Source organism: Thrips palmi, unplaced genomic scaffold (genome assembly GCF_012932325.1).
Source record: "Thrips palmi isolate BJ-2018 unplaced genomic scaffold, TpBJ-2018v1 HiC_scaffold_4, whole genome shotgun sequence".
Lineage (NCBI taxonomy): Eukaryota > Metazoa > Arthropoda > Insecta > Thysanoptera > Thripidae > Thrips > Thrips palmi.
Genome location: NW_023144631.1, coordinates 3,236,140 through 3,253,784, shown reverse-complemented (window position 1 = coordinate 3,253,784; position 17,645 = coordinate 3,236,140). Strand labels below are relative to the sequence as shown.

The 17,645-nt window shown below is 60.2% G+C and overlaps 2 protein-coding genes across 2 annotated transcripts in view; one reads left to right on the top strand and one right to left on the bottom strand.

Moving 5' to 3' along the window:
- The window catches only part of LOC117649513 (acetylcholinesterase), a gene marked incomplete at its 5' end in the record, with an annotated part of 31,007 nt that extends 23,840 nt beyond the window's left edge, over positions 1-7,167 (top strand). The window contains 3 exons of the mRNA XM_034392383.1: positions 1,935-2,098; positions 2,188-2,345; positions 2,722-7,167. Coding sequence (XP_034248274.1) covers positions 1,935-2,098; positions 2,188-2,345; positions 2,722-2,858 — 459 coding nt within the window. The remainder of the gene's footprint in view (positions 1-1,934; positions 2,099-2,187; positions 2,346-2,721) is intronic.
- Positions 7,168-8,002: 835 nt separating this feature from the next.
- LOC117649249 (scoloptoxin SSD976-like) lies at positions 8,003-10,001 on the bottom strand. Its single transcript, XM_034391823.1, has 5 exons — positions 9,819-10,001; positions 9,481-9,731; positions 9,305-9,386; positions 8,833-9,192; positions 8,003-8,748 (listed from the first exon to the last, which is right to left on the bottom strand). The coding sequence occupies exons 2-5, from the start codon at positions 9,724-9,726 to the stop codon at positions 8,705-8,707; spliced, it is 732 nt and encodes a 243-aa protein (XP_034247714.1). The 5' UTR covers positions 9,727-9,731; positions 9,819-10,001; the 3' UTR covers positions 8,003-8,704.
- Between the last annotated feature and the right edge of the window lie 7,644 nt (positions 10,002-17,645).

Below are 17,645 nucleotides of genomic sequence, written 5' to 3'. Positions count from 1 at the left end.
CTGCGCTTCGGCGGGTTGGCCTCGGCACTGGAGCGACGGAGTATTTGATCCGTCAATCCAGCCACCCGTAATTGGTCGCGGGTGGGTCCTCCTGATTCGTCGGGAGGAGATGATAAGTCCTTTGAAGCTGGCCCTTAAACAAGCTGTATGTTTGGTAGAGAGCGCCGGACAGCGGGTGTACATTTGGTACAGACCACCCCGCGAAAAGCAAAGGCTCTCAAGGCAGAGAGAGACTGTCAAACCCGCCCTTCAAGCCCGGCCCATATACAGACGAGAACCCCTGGGGTCGCCGCCTGTAAAGCACCGGTTCCCCCGATCCACCGAAGTTGCAGGCGGCCCTCCGACCTGTGTGCGGAGGTGGGAGAAGGGCCCCCCTTTTTTCTTCTTTTCTTTCTCGATTTTTGTATCCGGGGGGAGGATGCATTGCGCCTAGGCTTTTTGTATCTCCCTCCGGCCGGCCGAGGGGATACTCCTCGCCTAGGCTCTTTGTATCCGGGGGGATGCATTGCGCCTAGGCGACGTGCATCCTCCTCCGGCCGGCGGGGGATACAATAAGCCTAGGCAAAATGTACCCCGGGGTACATTTCGCCTAGCCGCATTGTACCCGGGGTACAATTCGCCTGGCACCTAGGCGAATTGTACCCCTGGGTACATTGAACCTAGTCGTCATGTACCCCAGGGTACTTTGGCCCTAGGCGTTGTGTACCCGGGGGTACTCTGGGTCGGGGGGGTACACTTACACGCCGACACCGACTTTGCGTTCATCTGCTCGGGACCACTTTTAAATGCCAGGTTTCCGCTGGCGCAACCTGGACCAAGTAGATCGAGGGAAAGCTGCCTCCACAAACTTTTAAACGCGTTAGACTTTGTTTCAGTCATAGAGTAACCGAAAAATTCCATCGCCACTTTTTGCCTGGTTTATAAATTTTCTGCGGTTTCTCCCCTCGTGCTCCGCCCTGCCCGCCCGTGCTCCCCCCGGCGACCGCCCCGGCGACCGCCATCGTCGCGGGGCACGCACCGTCGCCGCGGTCAAGTGGCACGACCAGGCTGGACCAGCAGACTGATTCCGCGAGTCGTTTTCGTTGCTCTTTCTCTCTCGCACATGTACGGGACGGCCCATGAGTGCGAGAGAGACAGAGCGATGCAAACGACTCTCGGAATCAGTCTGCAGGCTGGCCAGCGCAATCAAGATTCTGTTCGATTGTTTCGTTTCGCTTCGTTCTGTTGGCCGGCATGGCTCTGCCAGTGTCTCGGTCAACGCCCCGCGCGAGACTAAACGCGCTGCTCCCCGATGGGGCGCACGTCCCCGGCAGCCGTAAGGCAGCGCTCCGCTGCGTCCCAAACGAGGCGAAAAAGAAGGAAGAAGGGTGAGGTCGCGGAGAGGGAGCGAGCGAGGCACAAGCCGATGGCGGATGTGTTACTCTGCGGGTGTTCGGTCGCGAACGTCTCATCCCGTCGTCAACAATAGGGACTTGCACAGTGGGCCAGAGGACCGGTGGAGGCGGTCAGAATCCCGGACGCAAGCTTTAGAGTCGGTAAATGGGTCTCGAACCGAACGTGTGACCCCACCAATGGATTGCTCTCCGGACGAGGAATCCATTGGTGGGGTCACACGTTCGCGTCGTGTCTTGCTTAGCGACTCAGGAGCTCAGAGCGCGTCTCTGGCCCACTGCATGGTGAGGGTTGCCACGGAGGAGCCGTGAGGCCTGGAAGCTGCGAGGCCTGCACCATTGCAGCGCGGCGCGCCTTCCTGCCTTCGGCTTGTCGCTCGATACAAATCGTGCTCAAGCAGTCTTGTCCCGTCCCTTCCCCGACCCTTCCCCAAATTGAGCCCCCCTCCCCTCATCACCCCCGCCACCTGGCTACTGCGCTGCGGGGCCTCAGCCGCCCAGCAAAGACTCCACTGACGACGTGTGCGTGTGTGTGTGTTGCAGCGCACCAGCACCAACCTGTGGGCCGACTGGATGGGCGTCATCCACGGCTCCGAGATCGAGTACGTGTTCGGGCTGCCGCTCAACATGAGCCTCATGTACAACGCCCGGGAGCGCGACCTCAGCCTGCGCATCACCCAGGCCTACTCGCGGTTCGCGCTCACCGGGTAAGCATCTTAACAACGCTTTACCGCGCTTTGTGGTTGTTGTTGTTGTTGTTGTTGTTGTTGTTGACGGTGACAATCGTCTGTTGCAGCAAACCCGTGATGGACGACGTGTACTGGCCGACGTACTCGCGCGACAAGCAGGAGTACTTCATCTTCAACGCGGAGACGAGCGGCGTGGGCAGGGGGCCGCGCGCCAAGGCCTGCGCCTTCTGGAACGACTTCCTGCCGCGGCTAAGGAACACCTCGGGTAAGAGGGCGGTGTCGCGTGGCGCACGCGTGGTGCAGCTGCAATCAATAAGTATCGATTGCGGGCCATTAGCGCGGCCTGATTATCGGGGGATAAGACTGAGGCCCCCGCCGAGGCCGCGCCGAGGCCCTGCGGACTGATTCAGAGAGTCGTTTTCGTCGCTCTGCTTTCTCTCTCGCACTCACGCGCACCCCGTATCGGTGCGAGAGAGACAGAGCGACGAAAACGACTCTCTGAATCGGTCTGCTGAGGGCGGCATTAGGGCGGCATTAGTCGTTAGAAACCAGCAGACGATCGATACGCGTTATGCTATGCCTGGCATTGAAAAGGAATTGATTGCTGTCAGCGAGACTCGAACCAGGCCCTTTGTCCGCAGCGTGCACGGCCTGCGACGACGCCCCGACGCTCTCGGCCAACTCGACTTCGGCGCTGAGCGGCGGCGGGCCGCAGCGGGGGGAGCCGCGCTGGGCGCTGGTCCCGCTGCTGCTGGCGCTGGTGCAGCTGCAGCTCTAAGATGGGCCACTTGTTGAAGAGCTGCGCGACGGACTGCAAGTCCAGGGCAGCGCGGGCCGGGGCGGGGCCGGGCTCCACTCGCCAGGCCCCGAGGCCCGCAAGGCCCCAACCCTTTACCCTGAGCACGGCCGGGCGCCCGGAGACAGCGCTTCATGTCTACGACGGCCGTCTCGCAGGGCCACTCGCAGGGCGAGTGCGGCGTGTTGTTGTTGTTTATTGTTGATGTTGCCTCCCGGGCGGGGAGGTCCAAGCCCAGCAGGGCCAAGCCCAGCAGGGCTTGCCAAGTCCCCGGGCAGCGCGGCGGCCAACCGCTGGACGGCGCCGTACCGCCTGCCCGGCTCGGCGTGCGGACTCGCACGCTCTTTTTATACGTCACAAATTTAAGGGTTTGTTAAGCAAAAAAAAAGTTTATGAAAAAGGGTTCTGATGTGTGTCTCTCACTCTGTTGTTGTTGTCTGCCACCAACGGCCTCTTGTCTTGTGCTGCGTTGGTGGCCCTCTTCTACTGCCTGTCATCTATCTAGCGTCAATGTCGCTTGTGTGTTCCAGACAACACGTGTATCTTAGTGAAAAGCTGGCTTCACTCGTGCCTCGCTGCGGCTAAAGGGACTGCGGGGCTGGGCGTTGTGGCAGTGTCCCCCAAAGTCCGATGATGCTCTTCTTTAATAGCTTTTGACTGATTGGATGACTACGTTGATTCCCTCGGCGGCCAACCCCTAGCTCTTAGATATTCCTGCAGAAATTATTTGATGTCATGCGAACGGCAAGTACCCTTTGTTCGAAATTGAAAAGGAGCACTGCGCCGCGTCAAGCACTCCGGACGCCATCAGTAACCGGCCAGTCCTGCTGCGGCGTTCGGCTCAGGGAACGCTGCTTCGGGCCTGTCCGGGCCTTCCTCTGGGTAGTATGCGCTTCAAAAGGTTCCTCTCGCTAAAATACTGCCACTCGTCCATGCTCCTGCTGCAAGCGTAGCCACGCCGGGGAACGAATGGTGTCGTCTTAGAAGGCTGTGGCATGTTTTGTACTCTTATACTTGTCATGTTTTCTTGTCTCATAAGTTGCGGGATCGGACCCGGCTGGCGGCAAGGAGCTTTCGGATTATTTTTTCTTCTTCAATAATTTGGCACTGGGAGGCAGCCACACTGAGATAGATGTCGATTCCCGGCGACTGTGTTTACAGGCCCCGGCCCGCCAGCCGCGTCCTGTGGCCTGGCCGACGGCCTGGCAAACCTGTGCAGTCTTGCCGGGAGAACGAGCACACCAAGTGAAATGTGACCTGGGTCGCCTGGGCGCGTTTTGTTCTCCCGGCCCGGCCCCCAGCATTTTTGTGTCAGCAGTGCTACAGACCAAGTATTGGCACCGGGCGATTTTTGGTCGCCTTTCACATAGCGCAGTACACTGCAAAAAAATCAAACAAGTGATCAATCATTTTTCAACATACCAACAATTTGTTTTCATAGACGATTTGCAGTGTACTTGCGAGACCGTGGCTGCATGTTGCGTCCGCAGGTTTACGCTCGTAGGTTTATTTTACTAACCACCCTGTTCGCACAAGCAAGGGATCAAACTGTGAAACATCGTCCGAGGAGACCAGACTCCCGTCCCCAACGTGACACTCACGTGACACTGGTGACACTGGTGACACTGGTGACACTGGTGACACGCCCCGCGGGGGACGAGAATCCTTCCTCTACCGGTGTGCTTTAGCCCGTGCGCCACACTTTTGCGCGTTACACTTTTGTGCGTGCACTATGCAGTGCGTCTTTTCGCGCGCTTTTCGCGCATGTGAATCTGGACACTGTTGCCAACCAAACTCGTCGCTACCTCGACGTGCCCGTAATGAAGCCTCCTCATCTTCACTTCCGAGCAACTTTATTTGTTTGTAGAATCTGTGCGTGTATGTGTGTGTGTGTGTGTGTGTGTGTGTGTGTGCGAGTGAGGAAGTGGCCAACAGGTTGGTACCACTGCTGATGAAAGGGACAGTTGTGGGCTGGACAGTAACTATGCGTGCCCCGCATTCTTATATAAGTATTGTGATATATTGCGAAATGTTTGGCGCACTGCTTTTGTGTAGACGAAACACTGTCGCTACTTATAGATTACGTATTGGACTTGCGCGGCGCATGCTCCGTCTCTTCCTTCGTAGCAACGTGTGTCGAAACATATCATTTTGCAAGTAAACATGCAACCAAGTGTAGTATACAAATACCGCCTTTGTAAGGTTATATTCTGTATTATATTTGTACCATAGCACAGTTCAATTTTCCTTTAGTGATTTGACGGGCCAAGTTGGGAAGACTTATTTTACACCGACATTTTCTTGATGAACTGGGTTGAAGTCGGATAACTTATCTGAGGGAGGGGGAGGGGGGATTTCCAGCAAGCTGACTTGCATTCTGATTGGTCGATCATGACTGGAATTGGAATGGCAAATGTAGTAGGTCTACTGCTCTAGAGACTCGATTAAACATATCATTTTTTGTAAAAACCAAAAAGAATTATAATAATCTTTAAGTTTGACACGTTGTGAGGTGGCCACACTCTTTGATCTCTTTGCTCTGGTCTTGTGAGCTTACCTCTTCCCCGTAGATATTAACAGCCTACGATACGGTCTAAGCCGTTCCTTTGCGCTACCATGTGTAGCTCTTGTAACAGGTACATATCACGTCAACATATCATATTACATGGGCAAGATACTAGCTGTACTATTGTACAATTCACTTTCTCAGATGTGATGATCACTGCGATTTGGTAATTAATAGAGATAGGGAGTGTGTCTGTGTGATTTAGCTGGTGACCGTTTGTGCTTTTGTGTGCCCGGACCGAGCCCGCCAAGCCCCTGTGGATCGGTAGGCGCCTCTCCCGTCACAGGCAGTGGGTGAAGAAGGAAATTAAGTGGGACCAAACTTGGTACGAGCTCTGGGCCTCCTTCACCCTGTTGATGAACTAACTTTGGGCAACAAAACCACGACTGTCGATTGGTGCCTTTAAGAACCGGTCCGTCTAAACTTTTCCCACCTCTGACGGCGCACTGCTGTCGGATGAATCTGACAAACATTAAGCTGTTTCGGCTATTATTAAAAGCACCCACAAAAATATGGCTTCTTCGGATCGGTCCGCGGCTTTTTGAGCAGCTCGCCTCGCCTTTGGTAGTCCTTTGTCGATGTGCTTTCTCTGGGCGTGCGGAATGGTGATCAGAGCTGCGATGCTCGCCAATAACTGTCGGATACTTTGATATAGACTTTAGGCCTAGTACAGTGCTCAGTATAGACAATCTTGTACCTGTAGGCCCCCGTAGCCTTCACGACTCACGCACCCCTTGCGTCCCTTGCGCCCTCGCGGCCCGCCGACCGAACAGGGAAGGCCATCCTTTAGCCCCTATCGCGTGTCCCAAAGGAGCCACACGCAGTTCCACGTCTCGGCCTAAAAAAAATCCTGCAGTCGGTCTTATTATTCTGAGTACAAATTTTGTCTCGTTGGGGCACGAATAAAATTTAAAACATCCAGGAAGGCGAAATTTATTTTTATGCTTCAGTTTGAAATTCAGATGCGTATACCCGCTCAAGCCAAGTATTTGCACGTCCATGTGGCGTTCCTTTTGCAGTAGAAGAATCTGTAGTTAATTTTAAAAAATTATTGGAAAATTCTAAAATATTGTTGCCACGAGATTTGCATTGTGTTTTCTTCAGGGGGTGCGTGGTGTCTGTAGTACGTGGGGGGCACCCTTAGTACCTCGCGAATGGGTGCGACATTTCAAAATGAATAACACTTTATATGCGTCTTTACCCAAAGGCAAGATAACGTGAATCTGAAATACTATTTTTCAACTTTTGCACTCGTAATGATTATTACTGTATTTAATTGAATGTAGGGAGATGATTTTCTTTGCTTTGTACACTTTTTACGGTGAACTTTTTTTTGTGGATCAATGTAATGTAAACTTTTCAGCAAGCAGGAACACCACTGTCCTAATTGTGTAGAGTGACAACACTGTTTCGTACCTGTCAATGTTTCAATGTGAATCGTCCTGCAACGTATTTCTAACTGTGCCGGGAGCTCCGTTATAAAAGCTTCATTGTTTTCCCCCGCTGTAAACGAACGGAGCGTTCCTCTGCCGCCTCGCTTCAAGAGACGCTTGACGATCAAAGCTAGCAGTGCAATAAGTTTAGTATAAATGTCATGTCAAAAATGGGCAAATAATGCTTCGTGTGTTCAGTCTGTATACCAAATACCTATCGTTTGTGCTTTAATGTGAAAAAAATGAAATTTACATATCATGAAATACATATCAATTGTATAGTGGCCTACTAGCCGGCTCGTTTATTTCCAGCCCGTCCCGTCCGCCCCGATTCTCCGGAAACGTTATTCGAGCGCGGCTTTTTATCGGCCGAGGGGTAAAACACGAAAACAGCCATCAGCATCGGTGGCCATCCGCGATCGTTAAAGCAAGAAGCGACATGGAATTAGTAAAAACTTGACCATCCGGCGAATCTGCTCGCCGGCAGCACGGGGCGTTAGATGGGGAACGGCATTTATTTCACATTGCTCAATTCAAAGGCAAACGTTGAGTTTGTCGTTGTTTGTATACAAAGGTGGGCCCAGCGACCGGTCGTTCTGCCATCACCATGATGACCTCTTTCCCAGAGACATTGGGGACTATAGACCTCGATTAGATACATTTATCAAACTTCTGGTTCAGTTCATAGAAAACCGTCGAGATGTTGTTGTTGTTAATAAATAGATTGGAAGGTCTGTCGCGGCCGTGACCTGGCACTGCACTGCCAAAGCCTTCCTCTTGTCTGGACCGGATAGCCGGCCGGCTGGGCTGGGCCATGGCTGGGCACTGCTGATGGCTATCCGCGCCTGCCAACTCAATCCGCACGTCGCCGTCGTCGCTCTGTCTCTCTCGCACTCGCGGGGCACCCCGACGAGGTGCGAGAGAGGCAGAGCGCTTTGCGGCAGCCGTCGGCCACCCCAGGGGCCTAATGGTAGTGGCTGCAGTGGCGCGCTCGGCCCGGCTCGGCCCGGCTCGGCCCGGCTCGGCCACACCGGCCAGACGGTCGCGCCGATTCTGGGAACCGCGGCAGTGGAGCAGCGGTGTCAGACGATTAGGGGGCGGTAGGGCGGCCACCAAATACAACTCTGTTTTTCTCGCCAAACTGAAATTGTTTTATTTTTCTCCTCTTAGATCGATACGACATATACGAAAAGAAAACTAATTATTTTTTTTAAAATCCCAAGATCAGCCGGGTTTGTATAAGAACATAACATTTACAACTACACATATTTACACTGTTGGCGCGCCTGTTGGCTCACTCAGTCGTGGACGCGCCAAACCCTCCAACACGGAGCATATCACAGGCGGGGGTGCTTAAGGTCTACATCAGCCTACAGGTAGGCCCTACAGCCGCACAGGGGAGCCACTGGGATGGGCGCGAAGCCCGACCGGCTCAGGCGCACGGCGAAGCTCGCCAAGCTGGCGAAGCTGGCGAAGCTCACCGTACTTTTTGGCACATTAAACAATCTACACCGACACTTAACCTAGCAGCTCTACTATTCAGTACAAGATTGGATCGACCTCTGACTCTTTCTTTCTTGAAGGGACACTGTGTCCCCCCGTGGTTTCGAGGTCTCGGATTCGGCACGGCGTGCCACGGCGTGGTGGCAACCAGGAGCATGGAGTGCTGACTAGACTTGGGACCTCTGGCGGGCCGCTCCTGCGCCGTCCGCGGCGACCAGCGCCGCGCTCCGGCGAGCCCTGCCCCGGCCCTGCCCTTCGGGTGGCCCTTGGGGTGGCCCTTGGGGCGGCACGGTGGCCGACAGCGGGGTACGAGGCGTCTGCGGGGCTTAGCCGTAGCACGCGATGTTGCCGGAGTAGTAGCCGTGGGTAGCTGCGGAAAGAAGGCGAGGTCAGCTTTCGAGTCGGCGCCAAAAAACATATTTCCAATGACAGCAGCAGCGGCAGTGACACTTACAGCAGAGGCCGGGGTACTTGGAGGAGGGCTTGGTGCCGTAGCGGGGGCAGGCGGGGGCGCCGGTGGCGTAGGGGGCGGTGCCGGCGACGTTGCCGCCCGGGCCGTAGTTGCAGACGTACACCTTGGTGTAGCCGCGGGACTGGTCGTGGTAGTAGGCGTAGCCGCAGCCCACCAGGTGCGAGTCGCCCCACACGAGCTGCGAGTAGTGGCCGGTGGCGGCGCTGGAGGAGCGGAAGCTGTAGCTGCGCACCTCGTTGAACCAGTTGCTGATCTGCTTGGCGAACTCGGGGGTGCCGCCCAGGGCGTTGGGCCGCGGGTAGGTCCACGAGGTGGCGATGTTCTGGCCCACGTAGAAGCGCGCTGCAACAGAACACAGGCGAGAGTGAGTCGGCTGCTGTCTGCGGTGCGGGCACTGCCTTTGGTTATCGCCGTGGATCGACTCTCGTGTCGAGTCTCGAGTCTCGGTACTTACAGACATGCCGCGAGTGGTCGTGGCCGGGCAGGCAAGAGTCGGCCCAGCGCTGCGCGACGGAGGCTAGCTCCTCGTCCCAGGTCTGCGGAGCGAAAACGACAAACGTGAGCAACCTTTGAATGGGCGCGCTAAGCCGGTGGGGGCCGCAGCCGCGGGCGCAGGGCAGGGGTGCTCACCATCTCCATCATGTTGGCAGCGCCGGGCTGGCCGGCCACGCGGCCCAGGGCGACGCTCTGCCGCAGCCGGTTGTGGGTGTCGAGGATGATCTGCTTGTCGGAGCAGCTGACTCCGCGACTGATGAGCTGCTTGCCGCCCTGCGAGCACGCCGCCGCCGTGGCCAGCACGCTCAGCGCCACGGCCGCCAGCAGCACGCCGCGCCGGCCGGCGCACGCCGCCCTCAAGGTCGTCATCGCGGTGTTCATGGCGTCTGCAAAGGAGCCGGCCAGTTAGCGGGGAGGACTCGGGTGACCCGGACAGGGCCAGGACGCCGCAGGGCTGTCTGTGTGGCACCCACCTGTAGTTCGATATCCACGCACGGTCGCACTGTCGATGTACTTGCTGTCACTGCACGTGAAACTTGCGCACTGTCACTGATTCACTGATCACTAGACACTTGGCACACTATCACTGACTGACTGCTGGGGATGCTGCCGACTGCCGCGCTCGCCTTGTGCTCGAGCCGTCGCCACTGCGGTCAGCTGCCCAACTGATGACCGTCCCAGCCTCCGGACGGTTTTTATACCTCGCCGGACCGCGCGGGGAGGCGGGGCGCGGCGGCGGGGCGGCCTGGGGGGCAGGGCAGGACAGTTGCCGGCCCGCACGCCGGCGAGGGAGGGGGCTGTGTCTCCGTGTGTGAGTGAGTGTTTTGCTGGCCGGTCAGTCGCCGTTCACGATAAGAGGTACGGCTCGACCCGCGCGGCGCTAGGTCATGCCGGTGCCCGGTGTCATTTGCCTCCGAATCGTCTGTTAATGAGAAATGTTAATTAATTTCGCCGAGTCGCGTCGCGCGGAGACTTCAACGCTGCTCGGCCGAGCGCCTGCCGGGTAGGCAACCAGTGGCGTGGAACGCACGCCTGCGCGGCGGTGCGGCCCACCCCGCAGGCGCTCTTTGCTCCCCTCTTAACGCTCTTTACTCGCGGCAGCGAATGTTTGGGAAGATGGGGAAGTGGGACCTACGCCCACTTCTACCTACCCCGGTGCGGCTTACACCTTCAGGGAGGGCTGAGGAACCATGACCCCTGGTAAGCGACAAGCGTGCCGACCGGGACCATGCATGCGGCAGTGTGTCTGACGACAGGGAACAAGAAACGGAAAGAATAGTTGGTACGCCGGCACAGTGAGAGGATGGGGCATTTTGGTTAGTTTAATGAACGCTATTCGAACGCCCTCCCCCTCGCGTTGGGGTCGACGACTCGGGGCGCGTCGACTAGAGTCGGCCGGGCCGGGCAGATCCAATTGGAAGCTCGTTGCTGGCTGTGTAGTGTGGCGGCGGGTGGATAGTGCCTGCCTATCGCTGCGGTCGGAGCCGGGCCAGCCGGCCAGCCGGGCCAGTCGGGCGGACGGGGCGCAATGTTTACCGCCTAATTTTCTCAATCGCCGCCCGCTGCACCCTATCACGCAGCCATCGGCGCCGCGGCCGGGGCGGAACCGGGTGGAACGGGGCGAGGCGTGGCGGGGCGTGGCGGGGCGAAATTGGCATTTTTTGCTCTCCTCTGCGGCCACGGGCCTCGCCGGCCCCACGGGCCTCAGGGGAAGCCCCCGCGGCGGCGGCAACAGGGTGAGGGGGGCGTGGCGCGGACAGGGTGTGGCCGCGGAGCCCAGGGCGGCCGCCACATCCACAACATCCAACTGGCGCGCAGCCGCTGCTGGCGCCACCCGCGGCATGGCGGCCTGGCCTCGGGCCCGGCGGGCCGGATGGGGTGGCATCCTGCTGGAGGCTGCGGTCTTGTTTCTCGTTCTCGAGCGCCACGTCTCTCTCGCACCCCTGCGCGGCGCCCCACCAGTGTGAGAGAGAGAGAGCGACGGGGCGCTGCCGTGTCCCCGGGGCACGCGGCACGCGTCGACGCGCAGCCCGGCCAGGCGCCGCCGCCGCGGAGGCTTGTTGTCTAAGGGTAAGCGGAGATCATGTTGACCCAGGGCGCGCGCCGTCGTCGCCGTCGTCGCGGGGATGTTGACGGAGGGTCCCAGACGGTGACCCCGCCGACCCCGCCAGCCCCGGGCGGCGGGCTGCGGGCTTGATGCTCTATCGCGCGCATAGGCCGACCTTCCGCGAACGAGATAGGCATGCCGCTCGGCGGGGTCGGCCGAGGGCGAGCCGACGGCCACTCGGTCACTCAAAGAGTAGTTTCGTCGCTCTGTCTCTGCCGCACTCATGCGGCGCCCCGTGCGAGTGCGAGGGAGACAGAGTGACGGGCCGGCTGCGGCACCCCACGGGGCAAGTACCAGTCGCACCGGCGTCATTTTCACCCCGACACCTTCCTCAAGGTTGCGGGTAATCCATCTGGTGCTCGCGATGCAGCAGGCTGATGCCTCTGTCTCCCTCCAGCCCACGGGGCGTTCCTCAGAGGGTGCGAGAGGGACAGCGGCGACAGTGCGGAATCAGACTGCAGCGTAATCCAGCGATTACAAGTAGAGCGGCCGGATGTGGCTCGCGGCACGCGTCAGCCTGGGCCTGCCTGGGCCCCGCAGTCCCGCACACTCGGAAGCGCCGAGAGGGGGGGGGAGGTGTCCAGTGTAGGCGGGCGGCGGTTGTAGCGACTCGGCTTAATTATGATCGAGTCTGCCGGCCGATGTTGGCCGTGTTTGTTTACGGCGCGCGTGTTCGTGTGGCGGATGAACGATGAACTCCGCGAGCTGGCCCGGGCTGGCCCGGCTGTCTCTCTCACGCCCTGCGCAGCGCTCTGTAAGTGCGAGGGAGACCGAACGACGGCGTCGCCGTGCACTTGGCCGCCTTTTTTACGAGGGTCACTCCGATGCGGGAACCTTCCCAATTCTCGAGGCGGCTCACGCGGGCGAGGGCCTGCCCTGCCGGGCCGGGCCTGGAAGGGAAGGGACGAGGACGAGGACGGCACTGCGAGGCGGCTGGAGAGGGCGCGCCAAAGCAAGCCCCAAGCCCCAAGCCCCAAGCCCGACGGCCCGATGCGAGAGAAGCGTTAACTTTGTCGAGTTAAAAGTTTGTTCCCGAGACGCCAAAGGCAGGGCAGGGCAGCCCGACGTGCCTCCAAGCCTTGAACGAGGCCGCTGGCGCGCGGGGCCGCGGGGCGCACAAAGAAACAGTCCAGCCGGAATAATCGACGCGGCCCTTCGGCCCTCCGCGCTCCGCAGTCTCATTCCGAGAGTCCCTCTCGTCGCGCCGTCTCTCTCGCACTCGTGGGGCGTCCTCCATAGGTGCGAGAGAGACAGAGCGACGAAAGCGACTCTCGGAATGAGACTGCCGTGCCGCTCGTCCGCGTGGGCCGGCCGGGCCTCTTGCCGGACTCCCCACTTTACAGTGCGGTTACACGGGCGCGAAGCAACTCGCGCGAAAACGCTTGGCGCCCGCTTGGCGTCATCGCGCAGTGTCGCGGCGGGCCCGAGAGGGCCCCTTTGTGGAACGTCACGGCGTTCCCTGCAGACCGATTCCGAGAGTCCTTTTCGTCGCGCCGTCTCTACACCTCCACGGGGTGCGACAGAGACAGAGCTACGAGGGCGAATCTAGGAATCAGTGTGCTGGCAGCGCTTGGCAGTGACGGCGCGCGAGCACGTAGAAACCAGTGTAGTAGCCAGAAGCCAAGACTAGCGGAAGCCCAGCGGGCAGCGGGCACGCGCGGCGCTTCAAACCTCAGCCTACTCACGCTGCAAGCGCGGCGCGGCGGAGCGTGTTTCACTGTTTGACTACACGGCCTGACTGGGCACTGACAAGCCGCGCGCGCGCGCGCGCGCGTGTGTGTGTGTGTGTGTGTGTGTGTGTGTGTGTGTGTGTGAGTGTGTGAGTGTGACGGTGTGCCGCGGCGTGTCTGTGTGGTGTGGGAGTGCCGCGGCGCGGCGGCCAGACTGTCGAAAAGAAAGGTCAGGGATCCGCGCGCGCCGCACAATCACACAATGCACGGCCGGCTGTCTCTCTCGCACTCACGGGGCGTTCCTCAGCGGCGCGAGGGAGACACAGCGCCGCTCGGAACCAACTAAACCTGCAGGAAGCGCGCGCGCAGTTTTACTATTGTGATGACATGGTCGTTTTTCAAGCCGTTCGTTTTCGGGCTGCCGTGAGGGGCGGACACGCGGACAGCGTGTGTGTACACTGTATACATCATCGGCCTGCTGTCGGAACGTCTTGTGGCGCCGTGCGTCAAAGCGTGAGCGCGGTGCGTCCCGCGGCGCCGTGCAGTCCTGGCCGTCCTGGCCGCCGTCGGGTCGGGCCCAATGGTCCGGGCGGGGCAATGTCAGGGCCACGGACACTCTGCCCGCGCCGACCGGCTCCGCGCCACGCAGCCACGCAGCCACGCACCGCCGCCATGTCGTCTTGCCTCGTCGGGGACCTCCCGGCCCGGTGACAACCGGCTCCACCCCCCTCTTTCCCCTTTTCTTTCCGGTCCAGCCATTAAGGTCCCAGCAGGAGCAGCGGTGCCAAACGCCAAACGCCCAACGCGGGTACCAGCGCGCCTCACCGACCGCCAACAGCCGTTTGGCCACAGAATAGGAAACAGTTAAAAAGAGGAAGAAAAAGATTTTGAGCGCTCGCGTTTTAAGCCTTTCAAGCTGGCACCTTGCTCGATTTATGGGTTCGGCGGCCCGTTTTATAGGAGCACTGCTCCTTGCCCCTTCGGTGCGTGCCCCGTGGCCGATCGAGGTGTAGTTGGCCGTGTCGCCGTGTCCCTCCGGTCCCTCCCTTCGGCGCCCCCGTTGTAATTTTCTGGTTTGTGGTCACGCCGCCGCCGCGCCGGCGCGCCGGCCCACCACTGTAGGCTGGGGCCGAGCCGCGCCTCGTTCGCTCTGTCTCTCTCGCGCCCCTGCGGTCCCCGCGGCACGCCGCGTGAGTGCGAGGGAGACGGCGGCGCGGTTCGGAGGCCTGCGGCCTGCGGGCACGACCCGCCACTGGCACGCCGCCAGCGCGACACCGCGACACTGGACAGTGGACACGCCAGGACACGCCAGGACACGCCAGGACGGGCCGGTCGCCAGGCCAGGCCAGGCGACTCACGCGGGCCGGGTCGCCTGGTCGGTCGGGTCACCTGGCCGGCGTCGCACGGGTCGTCACCTCGCCAGCAGCAGCCAGCGGCACCTCTCCAGACCCCGCGACGCCGGCCCCCTCCAAGAGGGCCTGCCGAGGCTGGCCAGCCGTCAGGTGCGGATCCAGGGTCCAGGGTGTTTGTGAGGAGCAATTACACCCTCCTTGAGTAAGCCCATAGTGGGCTAGAAGACCGGTGGAGGCGGCCGAAACTCTAGACGCGTTTTAAGCTCCAGAGTCGCTAAATGAGCCTCGAACCGAGCGTGTGACCCCACCGGTCGATTCCTCGTTCGGAGAGCAATCCATTGGTGGGGTCACACGCTCAGTTCGAGTCCTGTTTAGCGACTCTGGAGCTCACAACGCGTCTGGTATTTTGACCGCCTGCGCCTGCGCCGGTCTTCTGGCCCACTGTGCGAGGTCACGGTGCTCTGACAGCGCCCTGCAGGATCTTGATTGCCTCTCATTTCGCCGTCTGCATTGATGCATTGTTCCGGGGCTCCATTCATCGCCGCCTTCCGCGTCTCGTCTCGTCTGCAGACTCAATCCGAGAGTTGTTCTCGTCGCCCCGACTCTCTCGCGCCCATACGCGATGCCCTGTGAGTGCGAGGGAGACAGAGCGACGAAAACGACTCTCGGAATTAGTCTGCTGGCGGCGGTAACGAGCCATTCTCAGCGGTGACTGTCGCCGGAGCAGCACGCGCTCCGAACAGCGCTCTCGGCGCGCTCTGTCCCTCTCGCGCTCACGGGGCGTTCCGTTGGGAACCGTGCGAGAGCGAGAGAGACAGAGCGATGGAGAGTCATCAGCTGCTGCCCGGCGCCGGTTGGGAAACCCTGCTACCGCGACGCGCCGGGCCGCGTGCGATATAGTGCGATTGTGCGGTGGTGGTGCCGTTGGTGGTGGTGGCGGCGGCGGCGGTGGTGGTGGTGGTCTTCGTAGTGGGGGTGGTGGTGCGGTGGCAGCGGCATATCAAGGCTCCATTGATTCTCGCGAAATCAAACTCGCGGCCGGGCTTACGGCGATTAGAATGAGGAAGCGGTCCGGTCCGGCCCACCTGCAGGCCGATTCCGAAAAGCGCGTCTCTCCGTCTCTCTCCCTCGCGCGCGGAACGCCGGAACGGCCCGCGAGAGCGAGGGAGAGGCCGCGAGAGGATTGAGACGGGAATCGGGAATCGAACGGGGATCAGGCGGGGGAGCGCTTAGCGCCCAGACAGGCCAAACAAACACGACACCGACATCGCGTTCTCCGGTTCCCACACGCCGTGTCAACGCACTGCGCCACGTGGTGGTGTCGGTGTGTCTGTTCTGTTACCTCCAAGGTGCCACAGCCCCGCCACAGCCGCGCCACGCGCCAAGGGACGGACGACCAGACCGCCGAGCCGCCAAACCGAGTATACGGTGCGCTGGTACATAGTTAAATGTTCTCCAGTAAATTAAGTATTTTTTAGAAGCCGCGATAGCAGCTATCTCGGCCACGCAGATGACCAACGGGAAGTCGCGCTACTTGGGATTTCCAGCTCTAATTTCTGCCGAAGTGATATTGCCCGCACCTGCCAACACGACGGCTTCACCTTGCGGTACATTGTCAGCGCCACGCTGTAGGGAGAGCATATCGTCCGCAGCTTGCCGGCACCTCGTCGTCGGCACCTCGTCGGCACCGGAAGCGGCCAATCACCTGGCGGTCGTCATCATTCCGGTTCAATTAAAATACACCGGCTGTGCGATGCATCAACTTCAATTACCGCCCCTCCGGTCGCTCCAGTGGCTCCAGTGCCTCCACAATAACACAGTGGGAGTGCGGCTTCCGCCGTGACCCCGGCCGACCCCGCCTCGCGCGGCAGCGGCGCAGACTATCGCACGTCGGGGAGGCGCGTGCGCGCGCGTGCGGCAGGACGGCGCGGGACAGCGACTCCACAACGCGTTTCATCGTTCTGTCTCTCTCGCACCCCTGCGGAACGCGCAACGAGCGCGACAGAGACAGAGCGATGAAATCTCTGTTCGGAATCAGCCTTCTGGACGTGCCTGCCGTTCATTAATCACGTGACGGCCAGCTTGGAGGAGGAAGGCACGTTCGGCTCGAGCCCCAGTGACTCTGGCTGGAGCTTAAAACGCGTCCGGGATTTCGACCGCCTTCACCGGTCTTCTGGGCGATTGCGCGGTGCTCGCGGCCAGCCCCGCGGAAAGCAGCTCGGACTTTGGTTCGGATCGCCGCGCTGCGGGTCGCGCAGGTGCACCGGCCGCGACCCGCCTGCAGACTGGATTCCGAGAGTCGTTTTCGTCGCCCTGTCTCTCTCCCATCTATACGGGACGCCCCCATAAATGCGAGAGTGACTGAGCGACGAAAACGACTCTCGGAATCAGTCTGCCGGCCGCGCTGCCCACCGCGATGCATCACCGCCATCGCCAACCCTTCCCCCACCAGGCCGTCGGCGCCACGGTGTCTACGCCGGCCGGGCCGGCCGCTGGGCCCCAAGGGGTTAGCCTTGGCCGTGTCCGGCCCTGGCCGCCAACTGCACTGGACTGGACCGAGTTCACCCCGGTCACCGGGGGGCCGGGGCCAGGCCAGCAGACTCATTCCGAGAGTTGTTGTCATCGCTCTGTCCCTCTCACACTCATGGGGCGCCCCGCGTGAGTGCGAGAGAGACAGAGCGGTGACAGCAGTGAGCGGAATCAGTCTGCAGGCCAGGCCAATGGTGGGGTTGACTTGCTTCGCTTGCTTGGTCGGCTTGGTCCGGCAGCAGGGCCCGGCAGGGCGTCTCGGACCAGTCGGCCGCCGGCCTGCCCGGCAGCTCCACCGCCACCACCTCCCCGACGGTGTGCTGCCGTGCTGGCGCGCGGCTGCATCCGGCGCTGCATGTGCATTTTGCAGCAGGGGGCCGCGCCCCGCCGGCCCGCCTTGCTGCTGCCGGTTTGGAAGTCCACCGCCGTCGCTGTTGTTTTTGTGTTTTTGTCCGGCCGCTTCTTTTTCGCCGCCGTGTTGCAAAGTTTGTGGCACAGTGTTGCCGATGCAGCCGGCAGGAAGTCCTTTCGGCGCGCGTTGAGTCGGTGAGTGAAGTGCATCCGGCTGTCCCTTGCTCCCGACGGCCCCAAGCTGTTTTCCAGCCGCTCAGCGTGGCTCACTTGTCATTCATCTGCCGGACG